We start from the raw sequence: 20,489 nt of genomic DNA, 5'->3' as shown, positions 1-20,489 counted from the left end.
GGTAGCAGTCTCTCGGCTGTCTTCCTTCCTATACTGTCACTACAAATGCAATTCCAGATCCTAAATTGTAATAATAATAATAATAATAATAATTCTTTACAATTATATAGTGTTTTTCTACCTACTCAAAGCACTTCCACACAGGGAGGACTTGAGACACAAACTCACGATCTCCTTACTGTATGTTTTCCTCTAGAGAGTGGTAGCTCCCTGGTTGGAATAAGTTCTTTTGTAATTGTGGCGTCTTAAGTAATCTGAAACTATATAGATATAATATTAAAAGGCGATACCCTTCCCATAGTGATATGGCAGTAAGAAATCACAGAGGATGAAAATAACTTAGCTTTCTTTAATGATGATTTACGTGGCACAATAGACGAGGAAGCCAATGACAAGCCCATGTGAGAGTCAGCCATTTTTGTCGCTGCGCTGAAACGATTTTCAAGATCAGATGACGTAATCTCCCATCCATCCATCGGCTTCAAAGGTGTGCCGGGCAATTTTCCAAGGCTTTATATTTATACTATTTCTCCATGTACAGGCCCTTACTTAGATAAATCATGCCATTCCAAACAAGACAAAGAGAGGCATGCTGACTCTAACCTACAGAAATAGTGCACGTTGCCCATTTGTTTCTGTCTATCTTGTCCTATGCTTGACCTAGCAGTTGTAAATGCTTAGCCCCTTTGTACTAAATCTGGCTCAGCTGTGCATGCAGAAAGAAAAGAAAAATAGACTTAAAATAGTTGCACAGAGCACAGTAACATTAAACTTATATTCTGATTACACTGTAACCTAAATATTTTCTAGCAACTCATCAGAAGAGCTAAGCATGTCCACTGCAGGTCTTCACAGCGCTAGGAGCGTTGCTAAGTTGGCTGGTAGGTATTATCCTCATCCCACTGCTGACACCAATGTAGTTCTGCTGCCAAGTAGCACATATATTCTTTCCTCTTTAAGTTGATTTTTGAGGTATTCTTGCTATCTTTAAAAGGACCACTCACTGTTGCCTCCTTAGATGATCTTCTGAGCTCATCGTCAGAAATTAACACGACATGTGCACGAGTTGTAGTACCAGCAAACATATGGGTAGAGTGTGTGTTCAAGTTTTGGTGTGTGACATCAGCATCGTTGTTTACTATCAACACGTGACAGCAGGCTTGCAGCTCCATCAGTATCAATGTTGCAAGCTTCAATGCTTGATGAATGGTTTGATGTAGTGAAGCAAATCATTATATTTAAATGTTGTCATGAGAATGTCTTCATGGTGCTTTTCTTCTTCCATTTCTCGCATAGACAACACAAGAATTGCATATTTCCCATTTTAATGACGCAATACATTTAAAGGACTCACATACCAACTTCTGTCTTGCTGTTGCTGACTTTTTTTTATTTGTCACCTTCGCAACAGCATTAGAATGCAACAAATTGAAATTTTTTACATATTTCTTCCCTCAAATCACAACACAGCGAAACCGGATGTTGTATTCTCACCGGGATGAATTCTCACACTGCCACCTGGTGGAATCCTCCAGATTTACTTAATGTACGTGTGCAAGGATAGTCAGTACACTACAAGCACATGTGTTGCGTAGCGTGAAGTATAATCCCCTGTCTAATACACTGTGGCTCAAACACCAGGTATACTCTTTACCTCTTGTTGCTCTTTTTCTTTCTTGTTTGACAAATCTGCCCAATATTTTTTCCACAAGTCAAGTATACCCCATCTTCCCCATTCTTAATTCGGTGCAGCGCTTTTTGTGAATGAACTTTATCAGAAAAATGACTATAAGACATTGAGAAGGGTTGAGGCAGCCACCCGTATAATTGTTCCTGGCTGCAAAACTTATTCAACAATAAAGACATGTTCATCAACTGAGTCCAAAACAGAACTGATTCTCTTCAGATAAGATGGCGGCTTTAAAGGCCATGTAAAGGAAGTGATGTCATCAATACCGGAACCGGAAGTGACATCATTGGCTGCCCCAGAGCCGGGCGGCATTTCCCTAGAATGGTCTGCAAAAGATCGAGAGGGAAAATTAGTGCACTTCGCCACCCCCTGGTCTGGCATGGAATCACATGTATTTAAACCCTTTAGTTGTCTCCTAAACACATGTGTGTGACACTTTAAATATAGTTACAGAATCTAGAGTCACGTCTGGTCCAGACAACCCTGTAATTGCAACATTGAATCCTGGCTAGATCTCCACCTACAGTTTCTGCATCCTATTCATTCCATGGACAATAAACAACTAACTCTCCAATGGATTGTTTGAACAACAGCAGAGTCCCTCACATCCCTTCTTAGCACCATATGTCCTTCAGAGGTAAGGAAGCATTACTACCTCTGAAGTTTCCTCCTTGGTGCAGATTGTTGTATCTGATTTCTTCTTTCAGTTTTTTTTTTTGGAGGGGGGTGTGAATGTCTTTTTTTTCAGTTAGATTGAGTGACAAATTGTCTCCAAAGACCATCATGTTTTGAAAACAGAACAGCTCATATTATGGAGCAGAGATAAATGAAGGTTTGTGTGATTGTGCTTTATGTTCCATCCAGAGTTGATTCCTGCCTTGCACCAAAAGTGGTTTTATAATTGTTTTATAATTGTTTTATAAATAAATAGTTTTATAATTGGATTAATCAGATTTAAAAATGTAAAAATAGATGGAGAACTGTGAAATTATATCACAGTTGTGAAAGTACAGCATTCCAGGGAAAGAGTCCATATTATTATAACAATAGCATTATTAGAATAGGTTATGTCTGGCACTTCCTCCAGCATCAGCGCCAATTTCAAAGGAAACTGTCCAAACAAGAAAATATGCTGTGAATAAAAATACAGAAACAATTAAACTGGATATAAGTCTTTCTGAGTAATCTTATTGCTTTAGAAGGAGAGTTTGCATTTTGATTTAATAAAGAAGAAACAACAACTACACTCTTAAAAACAAATGCACAGGAGCAGTTCTTCAGAGCAGTGACATAGGGAACCATTCGTGGTTCCCAAAAAAGCCTTTATTTATTTAGGTCCATAACAAGTTCAATAAGTAGTAACAAACAGATTATGAAAATTTTCTGAAATACCATTGCATTCATGATTTTAATAGGAATCTTGCTGCATAGAATAATATAGACTAAGTTCAACTTTTCATGATCTGTTGTATCCAGCTAGGTAGCCTACTAAACATTAAAGATTTCTGTTTTTTCCCCACATAGTGGGAAATTTTCCAGCACCCAGAGAACCAATTGCATATGCAAAGACACTTTGCTAGGAGCCACAAAATATATATTGTCACACACGTGCGAGTAGGAGTCAACTAAAGGGCCTGAATAATGACAATTCCATGTCCGACCAGGGGGTGGCGGGGTGCACTATCTGTCTTTCTCGATCCCTTGCAGACCATTCTAGGGAAATCCCACCGGGTTCTGCTGCCTTTGATGACATCACTACCGCTTCCGGCGTGGTTGATGACGTCACGTTTCCTGCCCTGCCTCTGATGATGTCACTTCCACTTCCAGCCCCAATGACGTCACTTCTTACAATGGCCTTTAAAGCTGCCATTTTGAATCAATACTTCAGTTCAGTTTTAGACTCAGTCAAGTGAACAACTGACAACCTTTAAAATACCTTTTTGCAGCCAAGGCACATTATACGGGTGGCTTCCTCAAACCTTTATGATGTCTACATGTCGTTCTTATCACTATATATATATATATATATATATATATATATATATATATATATATATATATATATATATATATTCACGGCATTCGTTGTCTGTGTAACAATCTGATTATATGGGTAGTTACTTACCAGGTAACGCTTGTGGTTGGCCAGCAAGTCTGCTAACATCCGCCACGGTGCCCTCAGTTGTGAGAAGCAGATCATAGAATGGTTGAAATAGTTTACTGTCAAATAATGCAAAGAGTACGCAACACGTGTTTCACCCTAATTCTGGGCTCATCAGGCGTACACACTCTACTGCACTCCCTCTCAGGAATCGAACCTCGGACGTCAGCGCCAGAGGTTTGCTGGCCAACCACAAGCGTTACCTGGTAGGTAACCACCCATACAATCAGATTGTGACACAGACTACGAATGCCGTGAATGTAATTACCCCGATCTACATGCTGTCAAATAAACGAACCACACACCGTGGCGCAACGTTAGGGGCATCGCCTCTGGCGCTGACGTCCGAGGTTCGATTCCTGAGAGGGAGTGCAGTGGAGTGTGTACGCCTGATGAGCCCAGAATTAGGGTGAAACACGTGTCGCGTACTCTTTGCATTATTTGACAGTAAACTATTTCAACCATATATATATATATATATATATATATATATATATAAAAACATTAAACAACCAGCATTTTAAGAGTGTATGTCCTGGTAGCCCAGGTTGGTCAGCGCTATTCTGGACAGTGTGGACTTGACGGTTCTCCACCCGTGTCTCTGAGAGGGGGTTAGGACATTTGGTGTAGCATTTACCCCCACTAAAGAAGCAAATACCCAGGAGGTGGACCTGACACAATTGCTCCAAGGTCTCTGTACTTGGAGGTGTGTTTGCTGAACAATCCTCATCAGTGTGAGCATCAGCAGAACGTTCCAATTCATAGATTTTTTCAGGAGCTGGTTCGGTTTCATCAAACATTGTGACAGATTAGATTATTTTAGATTATTAATTTATAAAAGCACTAGGTGGCTTCGCCCCCTGTTCGCTTCGCTCGCCAACCCCCCTGGCCTGTGCTAGGTGCCAGCCACTTCATGTCTCTGCCACTAGCGTATGTGGATTTCACTTTCACCAAACAACAAATCTTTTAATTCTCGCGGATACGCCTCTTCATTGTGAAGAAACACTACTTCTCCCTGATGGCAACATGAATTAGACGATCTACAAGTCTCCGACTTAATGTTTAAAGCCAAACAATATATTCAATCTCTTTTCACTGTTCCATTATTTCATCGAGTAAAAATTTCTGTTTGGTTGCACTAATGCAATCTTTACAGTCATTTTTTTGAGACTTTCGAATTTTCGTACTTCCATTATCTCTAACCAGCTCTGCATGTGTATCACACCAACGTTTTTGAATTCTTTACAATGTTCTACTTGGTCAAATACTCTTTGTCTTTTATTTCTGGCCCCGAGTGTGGTTAAATCTCTTGGCACATAGTCTCATCTCGCAGAACATGAAAGTATCTCTCTGGAAAAGTCACATCTCATCCCAGGCTAAAAAGTCTCGTCTAGTCCTAGGATTTTTTTTATTATAATAGAGAGACATTTAAAACAACAGAGGTTGCGCCAAAGTGCTGTATAAAGATGCATTAGAGTAAACACAATGCAAACAATCATACAGAAGAAGATCAATAAGACAACCAATTATAACATCCACCACAATCCCATTATACACAGTGAAAAGCAGAGGAAAACAAGTAAGCCTTAAAAACCTCGATAGAGGATGAACACCTGGTGTGAAAAGGCAAGTCATTCCAAAGTCTATCAGCAACAACTGAGGAAGCTCGGTCCCCCTTCGACTTCAGCCGAGATCTTGGACCTACAAGGAGAAGTTGTCCAGATGACCTTAGTGCTCTTAGTGCCTCATAGGGGTGAAGGAGGTCACAGATGTATTTTAGAGAGAGAGACCATGTAAGGATTTAAAAACAAACAAGATTTTAAAATCAATGCGACTCTTCACCAGTAGCCAGTGGAGAGAGGAGCTAAAATGGGGGAGATGGGATCCTTTTTTCTTGACCCAATTAAGAATCTCGCTGCAGCGTTTTGAACCAGCTCAATGCACGACAGAGCAGATTTTGGCAGACCTGCATATCAGGAATTACAATAATCTAGTCGAGATGTAATAAAGGCATGAATGACTGTTTCCAAGTCCTTCTGTGATAGAAAGGGTTTTAGTTTAGAAATTTGCCTCAGTTGGTAAAACGTGGACTTTACTACCATGGAGATTTGTTTTTCAAAACTTAGTGACTGACGACTCGAAGATGATACCTCGGTTCCTGACATCATTATGAATCATTGCTGCCAAGGAGCCTAACTGAGTGCCGATTTCAAATGCAGATGTGGTAGGAAAAAAATAAAGGCCTCAGTTATATTTTCGTTTAACTGTAAGAAATTTTGTGCCATCCAATATTTAATGTCCTCAAAGCATTTCAACAGCGTTTTTTTTTACAGATGAAGTGAACTATGAGGTACAGCTGCGTATCATCAGCCTAACAATGTTATTTAATTTGTTTTGAGCTGAAAGTCCGATGAGCAGTTTCCTCCTGCACTTCTGCCTACAAACAAGAGCATACCTCTCGCCTTTCCATATTTGAACATGTGTTATTGTATTGGACGGATAAATACTTAATTGAAGGGCGCATTATACAACAGTGACTTATAGATTGAGATACTGGCATGATGGTCACTTCCACTTTGCGCTGAAAACTGTGTGAGATAATAAGGGAGGAAACTGGTTTAAGAGATTACAGCATAAAACCAACGAATGAATCCAGTCTTCACGTCTTCTCTGGCGTGAGCTTTGTCCTGTGGTGTGTCGCCCACTAGAGGGCAGGCGCGAGTTTGAAGCTAGTTGGGTGTTGCCATGGAGACGAGCAAGTTGCTATCACACACAGATTTCGTCTTTCAGAAACGTCACCTCTTGAAGTCTTGGCCGACTTCTCACTTTTTCTTGCGGCGAACTCTTGTCCCAGCCTAGCGCTGACTTTTCCCACTGGCCTCTACCACAGCATCTCGTCTGGACGGCGGTGAGTTCCGAACAGCTTGCGGCGGAGTGCCGCCAGGTCGGTGGGCTCATAAAAGTAAGACGCTTGACCCACACTGGTGTGCTATTTAGATCAGCACGAGGGAAGCTGAAAGCTCTGCTGCCTTTATAAGAATAGCGCTTCACTAAATATAGAAAGAGTGATAAAATGCATGTATTGAGACACTACAGGAAGGGCGGAGAAAATGAACGAGTGGAAGGAATCAACCAGACAGCCAGGGAGACGCATTTATTTTGCCTGCGCTAACACACTATACTGTATTATGTCCATTTAGTTTTTAACCGGCGTATCCAAACCCACAGTCGCGTAGGAAGGGGCCGGCATTATTGGCCAAAAGGCTCAGTGAAATTCGTGTGTAAGCAGCAGGATTCGGAAAAATATCATGAATGAAAAAAGTAAAATTATCTGAGGCGGCACGGTGGCGCAGTGGGTAGCACTGCTGCCTCGCAGTTGGGAGAAATGGGGACCTGGGTTTGCTTTCCGGGTCCTCCCTGCGCGGAGTTTGCATGTTCTCCCCGTGTCTGCATGGGTTTCCTCCGGGCGCTCCGGTTTCCTCCCACAGTCCAAAGACATGCTGGTTGGGTGGACTGGCAATTCTAAATTGGGCTTGGTGTGTTTGTGTGTGTCCTGCGGTGGGTTGGCACCCTGCCTGGGATTGGTTCCTGCCTTGTGCCCTGTGTTGGCTGGGATTGGCTCCAGCAGACCCCTGTGACCCTGTGTTTGGATTCAGCGGGTTGGAAAATAGATGGATGGGAAATTTATCTGATTTTTATCCACAAATGCTTCAAAAATCATTTTCAGACTGTCCTTCTGTGACGGCATCAGACACAGCAGTTGAAATGTATGAGGCAGTAACAAAAATAAACATAAACATTACACCGATAATAATTTCTAGGAAGATAAACAACTAATTTAATTTTGTATTTCGTTTCGTATTCAATCCGAATGCGTTCTTGCCCCGTGCAGAAAACACCCCCCAACCACCTATCACTTGTACACTACTCTGGTTCCGGTTTTCGCAGCGTAATTATATTAAACTAATACAGTATTTAGAACACAGCTTATCAGTGCGTCTATACTATATTTTTGTCTAGTTGATGCTTATAAATAATTATTTGTGAAAAATAATTGCTGTTTCTCTATATATGAATAAATTATGCAAAATATATCTATTGTTTTCTCTATATGTCATTTTAATTTCCTATTTAAATAGATTAATATATTCAGAAATTGAAGCAGCACCCCTCCCTGAGCAGCACAAACTCTAGCTACGCCACTGCAAACCAGGGCTGAAGTATAACATTCTCGATGCCGTTAATCTATTTAAGCACCGTAGGGGACTAGTGGCGATGCCAGGAGAACTGGGTGCAAGCCAGGAAACAGTCCTTCACAGGGCCGCGTTGGAAATACCAGTCAAGATAACCAGCATCTCATGGGGGCTAGAGGAGGAATTCTGGAGTAGCCAGTGGAAGACACACAGAGACAAAGGGAGATCATGCAGACTCAACATTGACAACAAGCAGGCTTGGGATTTCACCCCAGGGCAGTGGATCTGTGATGCAATACAGTAGTACTAACCACTGTGTCCCTATTTATAATATAATCTTTTTTTCCAGCTTCTCTGTCATGGAGTCTTCATCCAGTAACTTTATGCTTTCTTTGAGGAGGGATTTGGCTGCTGTGGTGAGTTTCTTTGTTAGTCTTCGCCTGTTCAAGCACATCTCTTGAATTTTTTATATGTCTGTGCTAAAGTATTAATGCACTACTTGATTAACTTGATTTGTTGTGGTTTAGTGTTATAAAATTGCTCACTATGATTCCTTTTACAATTTCATTTTGGTAAGTTTAATAGCTGATTTATCTTAAGGTGAATTGCTCACAAATATTGAATTGCCATTACAAATTCCTAAGTTCAAGTGTAAAATATGGATTGATTGGTGTGCATCAGAATGGATGGTAGCAGATAAAAACTGATTTTTATGGATAAAATGTGTGAAGCATATCAATTGTGTTGATGGACAATTTTGTATCTTGTAGACAGATAGATTGTAGTGGTAGCTGGTGAAAAAAAAAACAGTTTTTGGAGAGACAAACTGAAACAGCACTTTATAGCTCAGGAGAAAAGAAAAGAAAATTAAAGAAAAAACACATGCACAAACTGTAATGTTGCCCACACACAGAGTGCCCTGAGTAGTGAGAAAAGTGCAACATAAATGTAAAGAATTATTATTAGTAGTAGTAATAGTAGAAGCATAGCCAGTAATGTGTTTGGTGGGTGGGCATATACAATTTCACTTAGATGAGAAAGTTTATAGAACTTGACCATCATCAGCTGGATGAGGGCAATCCAGTAATAAAACCCTGCTCAGTAATGCACACAACATTGAAACACGTACACACACCAATTCAAAAATCCAGCCGATAAAAATAAAAATCTATCCTTCTTGGCGATTATAAGAAGAAATGTATGGTCTTACAATCATGCAAAAAACAAAACAAATAAACAAAAAAAAATTAACTGGCATGATAGCAGCCAAACTATAGACACCAGTAATACCTGCCTATGCCTATGGTGAACAACACCAACAAGTGAATGTTTTTATCTCTCTCAAGCTCTCGCTCAGTTCAACCTTCTTAACCTGCATGACCTTAATAAATAGTAGGCCTATTACTGAAGCACAGTAAGGGAATAAAACACACAATGCATAAAAAGAAAAGACAGAGTCTTTGCTTGTTTTGTGATGGTGTTTAGTACTACAGTACAGTATAAAGTATGAAAACGTATACAGTTACTACATCATCAAATCTGCTATAAACATAATGTCAGTATAGTGATATACTGGAAACAATTCTCAGAGGATTTCAGAAATTCCATTTATTGTGAGAATTATGACAAATAAAACACAGTATTTTGGACATGTCTGTAACTTTGCTCAAGTCCACTGTCATCGTTATTTTTCCTTCTTAACATTCAACCCATTGCTAAGGCACACAAGTCTGTTCACATTTTCAGATGCTGGAATAGATCTGTTTTTGTGCACAATGAGAAAAAAAAGCAGCAGCACAATGCAGCACGGAACAAGAGCATCAATGAATGATTTTTGAAATGATTGCAAGAATAACAAACCACCTGAATCACAATATTCCAAGTGTATTGTCAAATTGTATGCAAATAATTTTGCTTGTTTGTTTATATTAATATTTATTTTTTATTTTATGAAATAAATTACATTACTTAACACAGGATTGAATTGCTTGCTGTGATCATTCGTCTTGGATGTTTTGAATACTTATAGTTGCAGGAGCTGTATAATGCCTGGTAAAAGAAGGCTCTTTGTTATCGAGGCAACTGTTGTTACATTACAGGTTTAGGAACCACAAAGTTCTCAACTTTTTTAAAACATAGTTTGGAGAAGTGATCACTGTGGGCTTATTGGAGCTCTCACTCTCATCATGGCCACACAAAGCCAATTGAAATGCTCCACAAAATTTCTCACAGGACGTGTTGATTTTTGGTCACCTTCATCTAGCTGTTCAAAAATACTAAGCCTGCCATGCTACTTTCTAGATGACTACTTTTATGTTGCTTGCAATTTTCAGAAAGTTGTTTTAGATCGTGTACTCCTGTTATTGTCCACAACATTTCGGTACAGAGACACTTTGAAACAGCAAACATGGAAACCAAAAAAAGCATTGCTTATACCACATGAAGTTAACCATCTCCATTTGTCATAAGTCACATTTGCTCATCTGTAGTTACATAATGTTAAAGGCAGGTGTGAACTGTGAACCATTGACCATAGTGTGTCAACGATTGTCCAATCACGTTAGATTTAAAAAAAAATCTAAAACAATACTAATTCACTGCCACTAAATGAGGGAGTATCCGGGGTGCAGAGAGCTGCATCCTAGGAAAAATCTGAAAGCAACCAATTAAACGGCAGCTTCAGGTCACTTGCTTACCAGAAGATCAAAGACTTAAGTAGACTCTCATTTGGCCTGCGTCCTTCACTCCGGAAATATAGGTATTCACACAGAATTTTTTTTTTCACTCAGAAGTTAAACAAATAACAATTTTTAATGGATGTTGACATGCACTGACACCAGGCACTTTGTACAAATAGATACATTTCTTTCATATTCCCTAATTTGAGTAGAGTTTTTAAAATCTTTCGGGGTTGGCACCCAGCGCCCTGCATTGCAAACTGCCACTGATAGATAGATAGATAGATAGTGGACCTTCATTTTTAGGGCACTGAAGCTTGAACTGTTATGGGGGCCTCTTTGCAACCAGCAATGAGGTCTGGGTAATCACTGTTATGCTCTTCTGCAGAGTTGTTCCATAACATATCACCAGAAATTTTTAAAACATTTAGCAACTACATCTCAGGTTTTGAATAAAATGCTGTACTGGATTATCTCATATGTCTAAGTGAAGTCTACTATTTACATCTTCCAAAGAAGATATTTTTATTACATTTTATTTTCTTACTATATTTTAATTGCACATAGGTGAAACAGTTATTACTTATTGTAACAGTATTATATGTTTATTGTATATTAAAGTTTTATAAAATTATTCATGTAAATAAAAAGTTATCAAAATGTTGTCCTTTACAATTACTGCAAGTAACAAAATATTTTATATCATTTTTTCAATTACAGCTAGCCTAATATAAATAATTTTAATAAACATTTTAATTTCTCTCTTAAATGTTAATAGCATTTTAAATTATTTATAATTTTTTTATATTAAATATACTTAGAATAAAACATGCTTAGTTTGAATGCTTTTTCATTTACAGCCAGCCTATGTGACACTTTAATAACCTTTTAATTTTTATTTTAACTATTATTTTGTATTGAATTACACTATATTAATAATATTATAAGTTTCTTACAAAAACCCTTCTCATACAGTAAACACTCAAAATTTTTAAGCAGTGTGGACTAAAGTTGCTTCTGGGGCCCCTCGGGGAATAGGAGGACCTGAAGTTTAAGCTTCATTAGTTACATAGTAGATTTGACCCTGTAGATACAGTAGACAATGCTTTATTTTGCTGCAAAGGTAACTTTAACTTTTACAGAAGTTCAAGAAAAACAGAAATATTTTAATAAACAGCAACAACACCCGCTAAACACAAACACAAATTACAAAAATGAAACAGAAATCTGACTAAAGATAAGATTGTAGTCCCAGTGAGGCATTATAAACAGTGCAGCCTCTAGGCATTGCCAGAGTACACACTGGCCTAGTGTCACTGTGCCCAGAGGGGTGCCAAAACATTGTTTCATTTCTAAATGCTTGGGCACCACTCTCCAAGGGACCCGCCTGTCTCATTGATTTCATATGCGATCACAAGGGCACTGATCTCCAAAGGGAACCTTCTCCTCCTTCGCCAATTTCAGCTACAGATTTGACCGTGCAGATCTGAAAGGGGGATATCGCTTTTGAATGTTTCTTTTTGGGCAGTTACAACCTACTCTGCATAGGGCACAATGTACCCTTAAGCCAGCCCTTATTATAAAGGTGTATTGCCGTTGGTACAAAAGAGCCTGAGTAGCCTTTCTTGACACACTTTTGCTGAATAATTCATTGGTTGCTGGTACTCCATGCTAGTGCGTCTTAGAGAGGATGTGTAGCATTGCTCATAATGACACTCAGTTTAATCTTCATTATCTCCTCTGTTTCTACCTTGATATATTACCTTTGTTATTTGTTATAAGGAAGCAAATTTATCATGACGTCTGTTGAGATGTGAACTAGATTTGTTTTTTAAGTAGGCACTTTCTCGAATTTTCAATATAAAGTGTCATTCAAGTTCCTTCATTATTTAAGCCACACTATGGGGCACCACACCCTGCTCGCTTCACTTGCCCACCCCTGGGTTTGGATAACCAGATATACAATTTTAAGAGATTGTTATTTTCATGGGAATTGTTACATATGCATTATTTTCACTTTTACTTTAAAACTTTAGTTAAAACAATATTTGGAATTAACTTTTCTTCAAAATCGCATCAAATTTTGATTCCGTGTTGAACTTACATCATGAAAACGCAACGTATAACTGAGTGAATATCATTTCTTTTTCTCTAATAAATAAAATTAGTTTTTCAAATGTTTGTCCATACTCGTTCTTCTTCGCTTAGTCATTAACGTGTCATCTGGAACGTATAAAATTATTGTCCTGATAAAATTTATAAGAGCTGAGAGCACAGGAAGTGTGTCTGACAAAAGCATTCACACGACTAAGGTTAGATGACCGTGGTCTTGTTTGAAAATAAGTTGTAAGTAGGGTGTGACTTGAAAGAATCTCCTGTTAAAAATCTCCGTCTCACAGGACTTCATACCACGTCAGTGTTTTTGGAATCTTTTAATTTTCACTGGCAACAAGAATTAGACGATCTACAAGTCTCCAACTTAAAGTTTAAATCCAAAAAGTATATTCAATCTCTTTTCGCTGTTCCATTATTTCACCAAGTAATAATTTCCGTTTGTTTGGGCTAATGCGATCTTTACTGTCCTTTTTTTGAGACTTTCGAATTTTTGTACTTTCAATATCTCTAACCTGCTCTGCATGTGTAGCTAGCCAACATTTTTGAATTCTTTACAAAATTCTACTTTGTCATCTACTCTTTGTCCTTTATTTCCAGTCCTGGGCGTAGACTCGTCTCACTGAACGTATAAGTGTCTCTCTGAGAAAATCGCGTCTCATCTCCTTCCAAGATTTTTTTTTATAATAGAGAGATATTTATAATGCATTTCTTACCAATGCCCGTGTTTTCATTTTTTAAACTTGATAAGTACAACATCAATCAGTTTTTGTGTTTCCATTTGTGAACACAGCAGACAGCTTTACTAAAAACAATTTTTAAACTCTACTTACATAGACACAAATTTGAAGTAGCCATACAGTAAATGAACCAAAAGATAGGAAAGGAACACTACAGAGACACCAGTAGTGGCTGAAAGCCCCTTGCAATACCAATTATTGAATTTCTGCCCACCTGGAATCTCCTCGGTATTGTTATGCCCTCAGGAGACATCAGTCGTAAGCCACCCAGCGCCTTATGTCTCCACTGGATTTCTCCTCAAGTTATATATTTTGGTTTGCATGCTTTTTTAAATTACACATTACAGTTACTCCTTACTAGCTAGCATATTTGTCACTGCGCCTTTCTATGTTGAGCACTTTTATTGATGTGCCATATTTGTATATACTTTTCAAATTGAAACATACTTTTATAACCAATAACAAGTGTATTAATGATTAATTTTGCACACAGACACACGTATCTGGCAAAGCCTTGTCAATGCTCTGCTGCTCAAATGGAGCCAACAGCAAGTGCCTCCCCAGCCTGAACGGATAAAATTGCAGCTTCTACCCCACATCACCGCTAAGAAAATACTGGACAAGGCAGAGTTTTTTTTTCCTGTCCTGCTTTCCCTGGTTCAAAATAACCAGCTTTAAAAATTCATGATTTCTCAAACACACTTAATAAAGTTCAGAGTCACAGGGAGTAGACAATCATGTTGAACAGAACATCCGTATTAAGCATTACTCGTTAAGATGTAGGCTTACTTATTACACACTGTTCAATTTTAAGTCCATCCACATAGAGATTATCTCTAAGACACTAATACACTGACTTAAAACTATAATTCCCATTTCCTTTTGCATACACATATTTTCATATTTTGTGATGATTGTTTGCAGACTTGTTAAGATTCGTGTTAACCTTGCATTGTTTGGATTTCTTTCACATTCTCATTCCGTACATATAGTTCACGGATGCAATTGATTACTTTTTGTATTGAATTTTGATTTATTGGTATGGACTTTGCCTTGACTGAGTTTGCAACCTCAGAAACAACAGATCTGAATCTGTTTATTGTTCACTGGACGAAACCTTGTTTTGATTGCCCACACCTGCCTGATGCCCGATTTGTGAATATTTTCCTTTGCATTGTGGAGAACTGGGAATATTCTGTGTTCTTAATTAAAATGGATACCCTGGATTGCTGTTGATTCCTTCTATACAAGCTTCAAGTGGGCAAATGATCTGATCTTCACACCCACCTGGTTTGCAGTGCTAAGGCGATCACACCTGTAATGTAACCGGTTATATGTATGTGGTTATATGTTGGAACCTCCGAATTCTGATAATTATCTTAATGTGCATCTTATAATATCTCCTACTTTTTTGTTGTATTAATCCTCCAGTTGCATCAGTCTATGCTTCTTCTGGATTTCTGCTGTGTTGCTGTCGCAGCTCATTTACTCCTCCCCACCCCACTAGTCTCACCTTCTCCGCTGTGCTCTGCTGCTTAAGTGTGTTCTTCTACTGTCAGAAAAGTATTGGCTTTCTGCTGTGTTGAAATACTCTTGTGATAAACTCTTGCATATTAAACACTTTCTCCAGAGCAAATAGTAAGATTGCAATGTCCTAAAACACAATGGTATTGTGTGGCACCCAGACCTAGACCCCAACACCGCCATGCTGTGAACACACCATCCTACTCATGACTTTGGAAATAGGAGTGTCAGTGCCAAATTTGCAATATGCTAAAATAAACTCTGGTTATGGGTCTGTGCACAATGAACCCGTACTAGCTAATATTGCATTATTTAACACACGATCTCTTATTAGCAAAGCATTGGTGCTATCATAATTCATTGCAGACCCCAACCTTGATATGCTATGCTTAACAGAGACAAAAAATAAACGAATATACATGTTTTACAGAGGCAACACCATCCAGATCTGTTTACTTCACAGAGGCTTGCAGCTCAAGGCAAGGTGGTGGGGTTGCAGGAATTGTTAAATCTGAGTTGAATATCAAAAGAATCCCAACTGAAAATCTGTTGTCTTTTGATTGTCTGACTCTTAAACTTAGACTCTATATATTCGCATACAAGTCGAACCTTAAAACCCAAAAAATCGATCATAAAATCAGACCCTGACTTACAGTTTATGCCCATTCAAAAATACGAAACTTAAATTTTTTTTTTTTTTTACATCTTCTTGCTTCCTCCAGTCTTGCACCAGTTTCTCAGACACATTGAACTTTGTTGCATCAACGCAGTTACCAATTTCTTTCGCCACTTAAACGATTTTTAATTTAAAACCAGCTTCATATTTTCTTCTGATCGAATGCTCCATTGTAGATAAGGGATGCTCTTACGATAAAAGTGTATGAGGGTGTGAGATACAAAAAACACAAAAGAATGCAAACGTCACTTCGGAATAGTTCGGGTATTACCGCGTCGTCACGCAGGCACAATGCATAGAAAAAAAAGGCAGTGTGCTCTGCGGTTACTCTCTCAGGTGGGCGTTAGCATATCGTAGTCACCTGGACCAATAGCGTGAGTTTTCTGCATTTGACTTATACAACCGACATTATAAAATGCCTGAAATTATACGGTAAAATCAAGCCCTCACTTATCTGCGGGAGAACTTAAATGCAAGTATATACAGTAATAAGAAAATGTTACTTGTTGTTCTCTATCGTTCCCCAAAATACGATGAATCTTTCTTATCTAATCTGACTGAATTATTAACCCCATTAAGTTGCCTTTTCCAGGCAGTCATTCTTCTTGGTGATTTCAACATCCATATTGACATTCCTACATGTAATCTAAGAAGTGAATTCCTGTCCTTGCTGGACTGTTTTGAATTAGTGCAACATGATGATTTTCCTACCCACGCTGGTGGTCATATATTGGACCTGATCGGCACATCTGGCTTATATGTTGGCAAAACTTGTACCGGTGATTTGGGCCTCTCTGACAATAAAGCAGTTATTTTCACCGTCTCATTACTTTACCCTCCTCTTACCTGTAAACATTAAATTTCTTTCAGAAACCTTAAAAAATATCTGTGCCTCTATCCTTTCTGGATCCATTTCCGATCTTCTTCTGCCTTCCCCTGTTCCATCCAGATTGGATAGTCTTGTAGATTACTGTAACTAACCCTTCATTCAACACTAGATGAAACAGCTCTTTTAAAACATAAGGAGGTTTTCTTCAAGCGTTCAGCTCCATAGTACAACTCAGAATTATGGTCTATGAAGGCAGCTGGCCGATGCCTTGAGAGAATGTCACGTAAGACTGGCCTCACTGTGCATATACAGGCATTCTTTGACCATCAAATGGCTTACAGTGATGCACCAACTGCCGAATAATTTTCTGGCAGAATAATAGAAAATGGCTATGATAACCCAGGAGATTTGTTCTGTGTAGTTAATAAACTACGTCAACCTATATCTGGCCCAATTGTCTCCTCTACTGAAATCTGTGAAAAATAAAATTAAAATTCTAAATGATTCAATTCATATAAATCCATCATCCATTTATATCTTCCCCTGTCTTCCCACTCCATCCAGTTCCTTTTCTAAATTTTCACCAGTCACGTCTGCATTTGTTAATGACCTGCTTTGTAAAATGAGGCCAACTGTTTGTATGCTGTACCCTATCCCCACCACACTTCTTAAATCCTGCCTTCATGCCATAATCCATACTGTTACAACAATAATAAATACATCCCTTGTCAACGTCTTTGTGTCAGTCACTTTTAGAATTTCTCCTGTAACCCCGATGTTAAAAAATTATGGTTTTAATGCTGACAGTCTTAATGATATTCATCCTAAAGTTCTTAAGTGTGTTGTAGCCCTCCATCTTACCAATTACTTAACTTCTAATAATCTGATGGAACCATTTCAGTCTGGTTTCAGAGCACAGCACAGCTGTGAAACTGCTCTTCTTTGGGTAATTAAAGATTTGGTTATGGCAGCAGACTCTGGACCAACCAGCATATTAATTCTATTAGACTTCAGTGCAGCATTTGACAATGTCAAACATGGCATTCTACAGTGCAGAATGGAGAACATTCTGGGTATCCATGGATCTGCCCTCCAGTGGTTTAAGTCCTATCTGACTGATAGGCAAGACTTTGTTAGACTTGGCAACAGGAGATCCAGCTCTGCACCAGTTATACAAGGTATTCCTTAGGGTTCTGTCCTCAGCCCTCTGCTTTTGTGTTTCTATATGCTTCCCCTTGGCCATATCATTCGTAGCTTTGGACTGGGTTATCATTTTTATGCAGATTATGCTGAACTCAATTTAATTGTTAAAACTGAAACTTCATCAGAGCTTTCTCAGCTCACAATTTGCCTCAGTGAAATTAAAACCTGGATGGAGCAGAACTCTTTAAAATTAAATTTCCACAAAACTGAACTCTTGCAAATTGGCACTAAAATGCAACTTAAGAAAATGAGCTCCTTTTCACTCTTGGCAATGATCCCATCAGTCCTTTGAATGTAAAGAATTTTGGTGTCACTTTTGATTCCTCCCTTTCTTATTCCACCCACGTAAACCACATTAAGAAACTTTCTTACTTCCACCTCCGTAACATATCATGTGTTTGCTCATTCCTGTCCTTTTCTAATGATGAGAATCTTGTCAATGCTTTTATCACATACCGCATTGATTACTGTAACTCCCTACTGGCAGGTGCCCTTTCAAACCTTGTATCACAGCTCCAGTAGATTCAAAACTCTACTGTAAGAGTCCTTACACGAACCGACAACAGTGAGCAGCACATAACACCCATACCGCTTCGCCATCACTGGCTCCCTGTGTCTTACAGGATTGAATATAAAATTCTATTAATACAAAGCTTACACATGGCCTTGCACCGACAACATAAGTGACCTTCTCCATCATTATGCTCTTGTTTGCCCACTAAGTTCCTTGTGTTGTACTTCACACTAAGCTGCACTGTCCTGGTGACAAGGCCTTCAGCTGCCTTAGTACCCAGACTTTGGAATGACTTCACTAAATTAATTAGATCAGCGGACTCAATTCATTCTTTTATAAAACAACTTAAAACTCATCTGTTCAGGAAGGCTTTTTAACTTAACCTGACATTCTGCCCCTTCTTTCAGTTTACCTCTTTGTTCAGACGCTCAGGATAATTTGTGTGTATATTATATCACAAATTATGTTATTTGTTCAGGCTTTTCTTTTTATTATTTAATTTAGTATTTTTCTCTGGTTTATTGTTTTTACTCTATATAATGTTTTGTATATACTGCATTTATCCATTTTAATGTTCTATGCAGAAAATATTTGTATCCACTGCTGAACTCTGCTGTTCTTTCTGAGACTCTGTGAAGCTCTTTGGGCATGGGAAAGGCACTATATAAATAAAGTGTCTTATTATTATTAAAGTCAAACATGAGAAAAAGACCGTTAGCAAATGAAGTCTGAGAAAACAAAAGCCTTTTATACAGCCCTTAACATTGTTAATTTCTCTTCATTCCTGAGTATTATTTTCATCCACATTACAAGTCTCCAGACAGGTCCAGTCATTGAAGCTCTTTCACATTGCTCTCTTAGCAGTCTGCAGTTGTTACCTGTGCAATCCCAGTCTGGCCCAGATGTTGCAATACAGTCCCTAATCAACATCTGTTGCATTGCTTTATTCTATACATGGTTGTGTATTCAGTAATTCTATCAAGTCAAACTCATTAAATTGACAATTTTAAATGAAACATCATGGCAGACAATTTCAAGAGATTCAATCACTATTTGTTATTGCACACTTGACTTAATGGCATCCCATTCAAAAGTTGGTTCTTTCTACAAGTATAAACTTGTAGCAGACCGGCGCCGCTAAGATTCACACCATCGATAAGATGGTGATTTATTTTTTTTTGGAGATTCCATGGACGCACCCAGCCTTGGCCCGACCTGCACACACTCCCTCACAGAGACAAAGCAACCGGTAATAAAAGAACAATTAAAGAATGTATTAAACAATAATAAGTGAAATATAGGCAAACTACAACGATCCCTCCCCAGTTCCCCTTATGGTGATGTACAATAAACACGAATTCAAAAATAACAAGCCATTAACAAAAACCACACACTATGAAGTCCATGAAAATGGCAACTGATGAAATGAAATGATGGTAGATAGTCCAGAGATCAGCACGCTGTATATGAATGTAAAGGTCAGTCCTACCTGTATTTCCTGATGAGATGATGGAGTATGAATGGCATGTGAATGGGATCAGGAGCGCTCCTTTCTTCGCAAGACGACAACAAATACTCAGGCTGTAAATGTTATTGAACAATATTTAATGGAAAGTTCATGTTGTAGATAATGGATTTTATAATGTGTTACATAACCTTATAAATATATAGTTTTAAATATCTAAATTTAAAAACGTGATGTATATAGTAAATTTGCATGTTCCAATTTATTTGTTATTAAGTGACTTTAATATGTACTGTATGTAAAGTAATGTCTCGCGAGAGCGCACTTAGGGGTTATCAGGAGAACATGAGAAGGAACCTGCCCCATGAAGCGCAGGTGGGCGGATGTCTCTCGCGAGGCTCTGCCATGTTGCAAAAAGGGGTTTCATACTGAACCGTCTAAAGCTAAAACCAAAGTGATTTAAGGACCTCTTTTCATGACAAGCGGCCAACGAGGTATTTTATTTGTAAAATGTCTTTTGTTTCATGTTTGCACTAAATGTTTTGTATTTCATCGTATGTGTATGAAAGTTACTGTGTATTCGCTGATGTATTTTGTACTGATTACTCACTATATAGTTCTCATGGCGTGGAGGCGTGGAGGCGCGGAGGCGTGACGGAGTGAGTTACAAGAGCCAAAGCAATAAACGCCCGTTTAAAAGAACC

General features: G+C 38.5%; 1 protein-coding gene across 1 annotated transcript in view; it reads left to right on the top strand.

The window, feature by feature from the left end:
- Nucleotides 1-6,633: 6,633 nt before the first annotated feature.
- c10h20orf96 (chromosome 10 C20orf96 homolog) overlaps nucleotides 6,634-20,489 on the top strand; it is a 42,030-nt gene continuing 28,174 nt past the window's right edge. The window contains exons 1-2 of the mRNA XM_028811984.2: nucleotides 6,634-6,759; nucleotides 8,394-8,460. Coding sequence (XP_028667817.2) covers nucleotides 8,404-8,460 — 57 coding nt within the window. The 5' untranslated portion in view covers nucleotides 6,634-6,759; nucleotides 8,394-8,403. The remainder of the gene's footprint in view (nucleotides 6,760-8,393; nucleotides 8,461-20,489) is intronic.

Source organism: Erpetoichthys calabaricus, chromosome 10 (assembly GCF_900747795.2).
Source record: "Erpetoichthys calabaricus chromosome 10, fErpCal1.3, whole genome shotgun sequence".
Taxonomy (NCBI): domain Eukaryota; kingdom Metazoa; phylum Chordata; class Cladistia; order Polypteriformes; family Polypteridae; genus Erpetoichthys; species Erpetoichthys calabaricus.
This window is presented reverse-complemented; position numbering and strand designations above follow the sequence as displayed.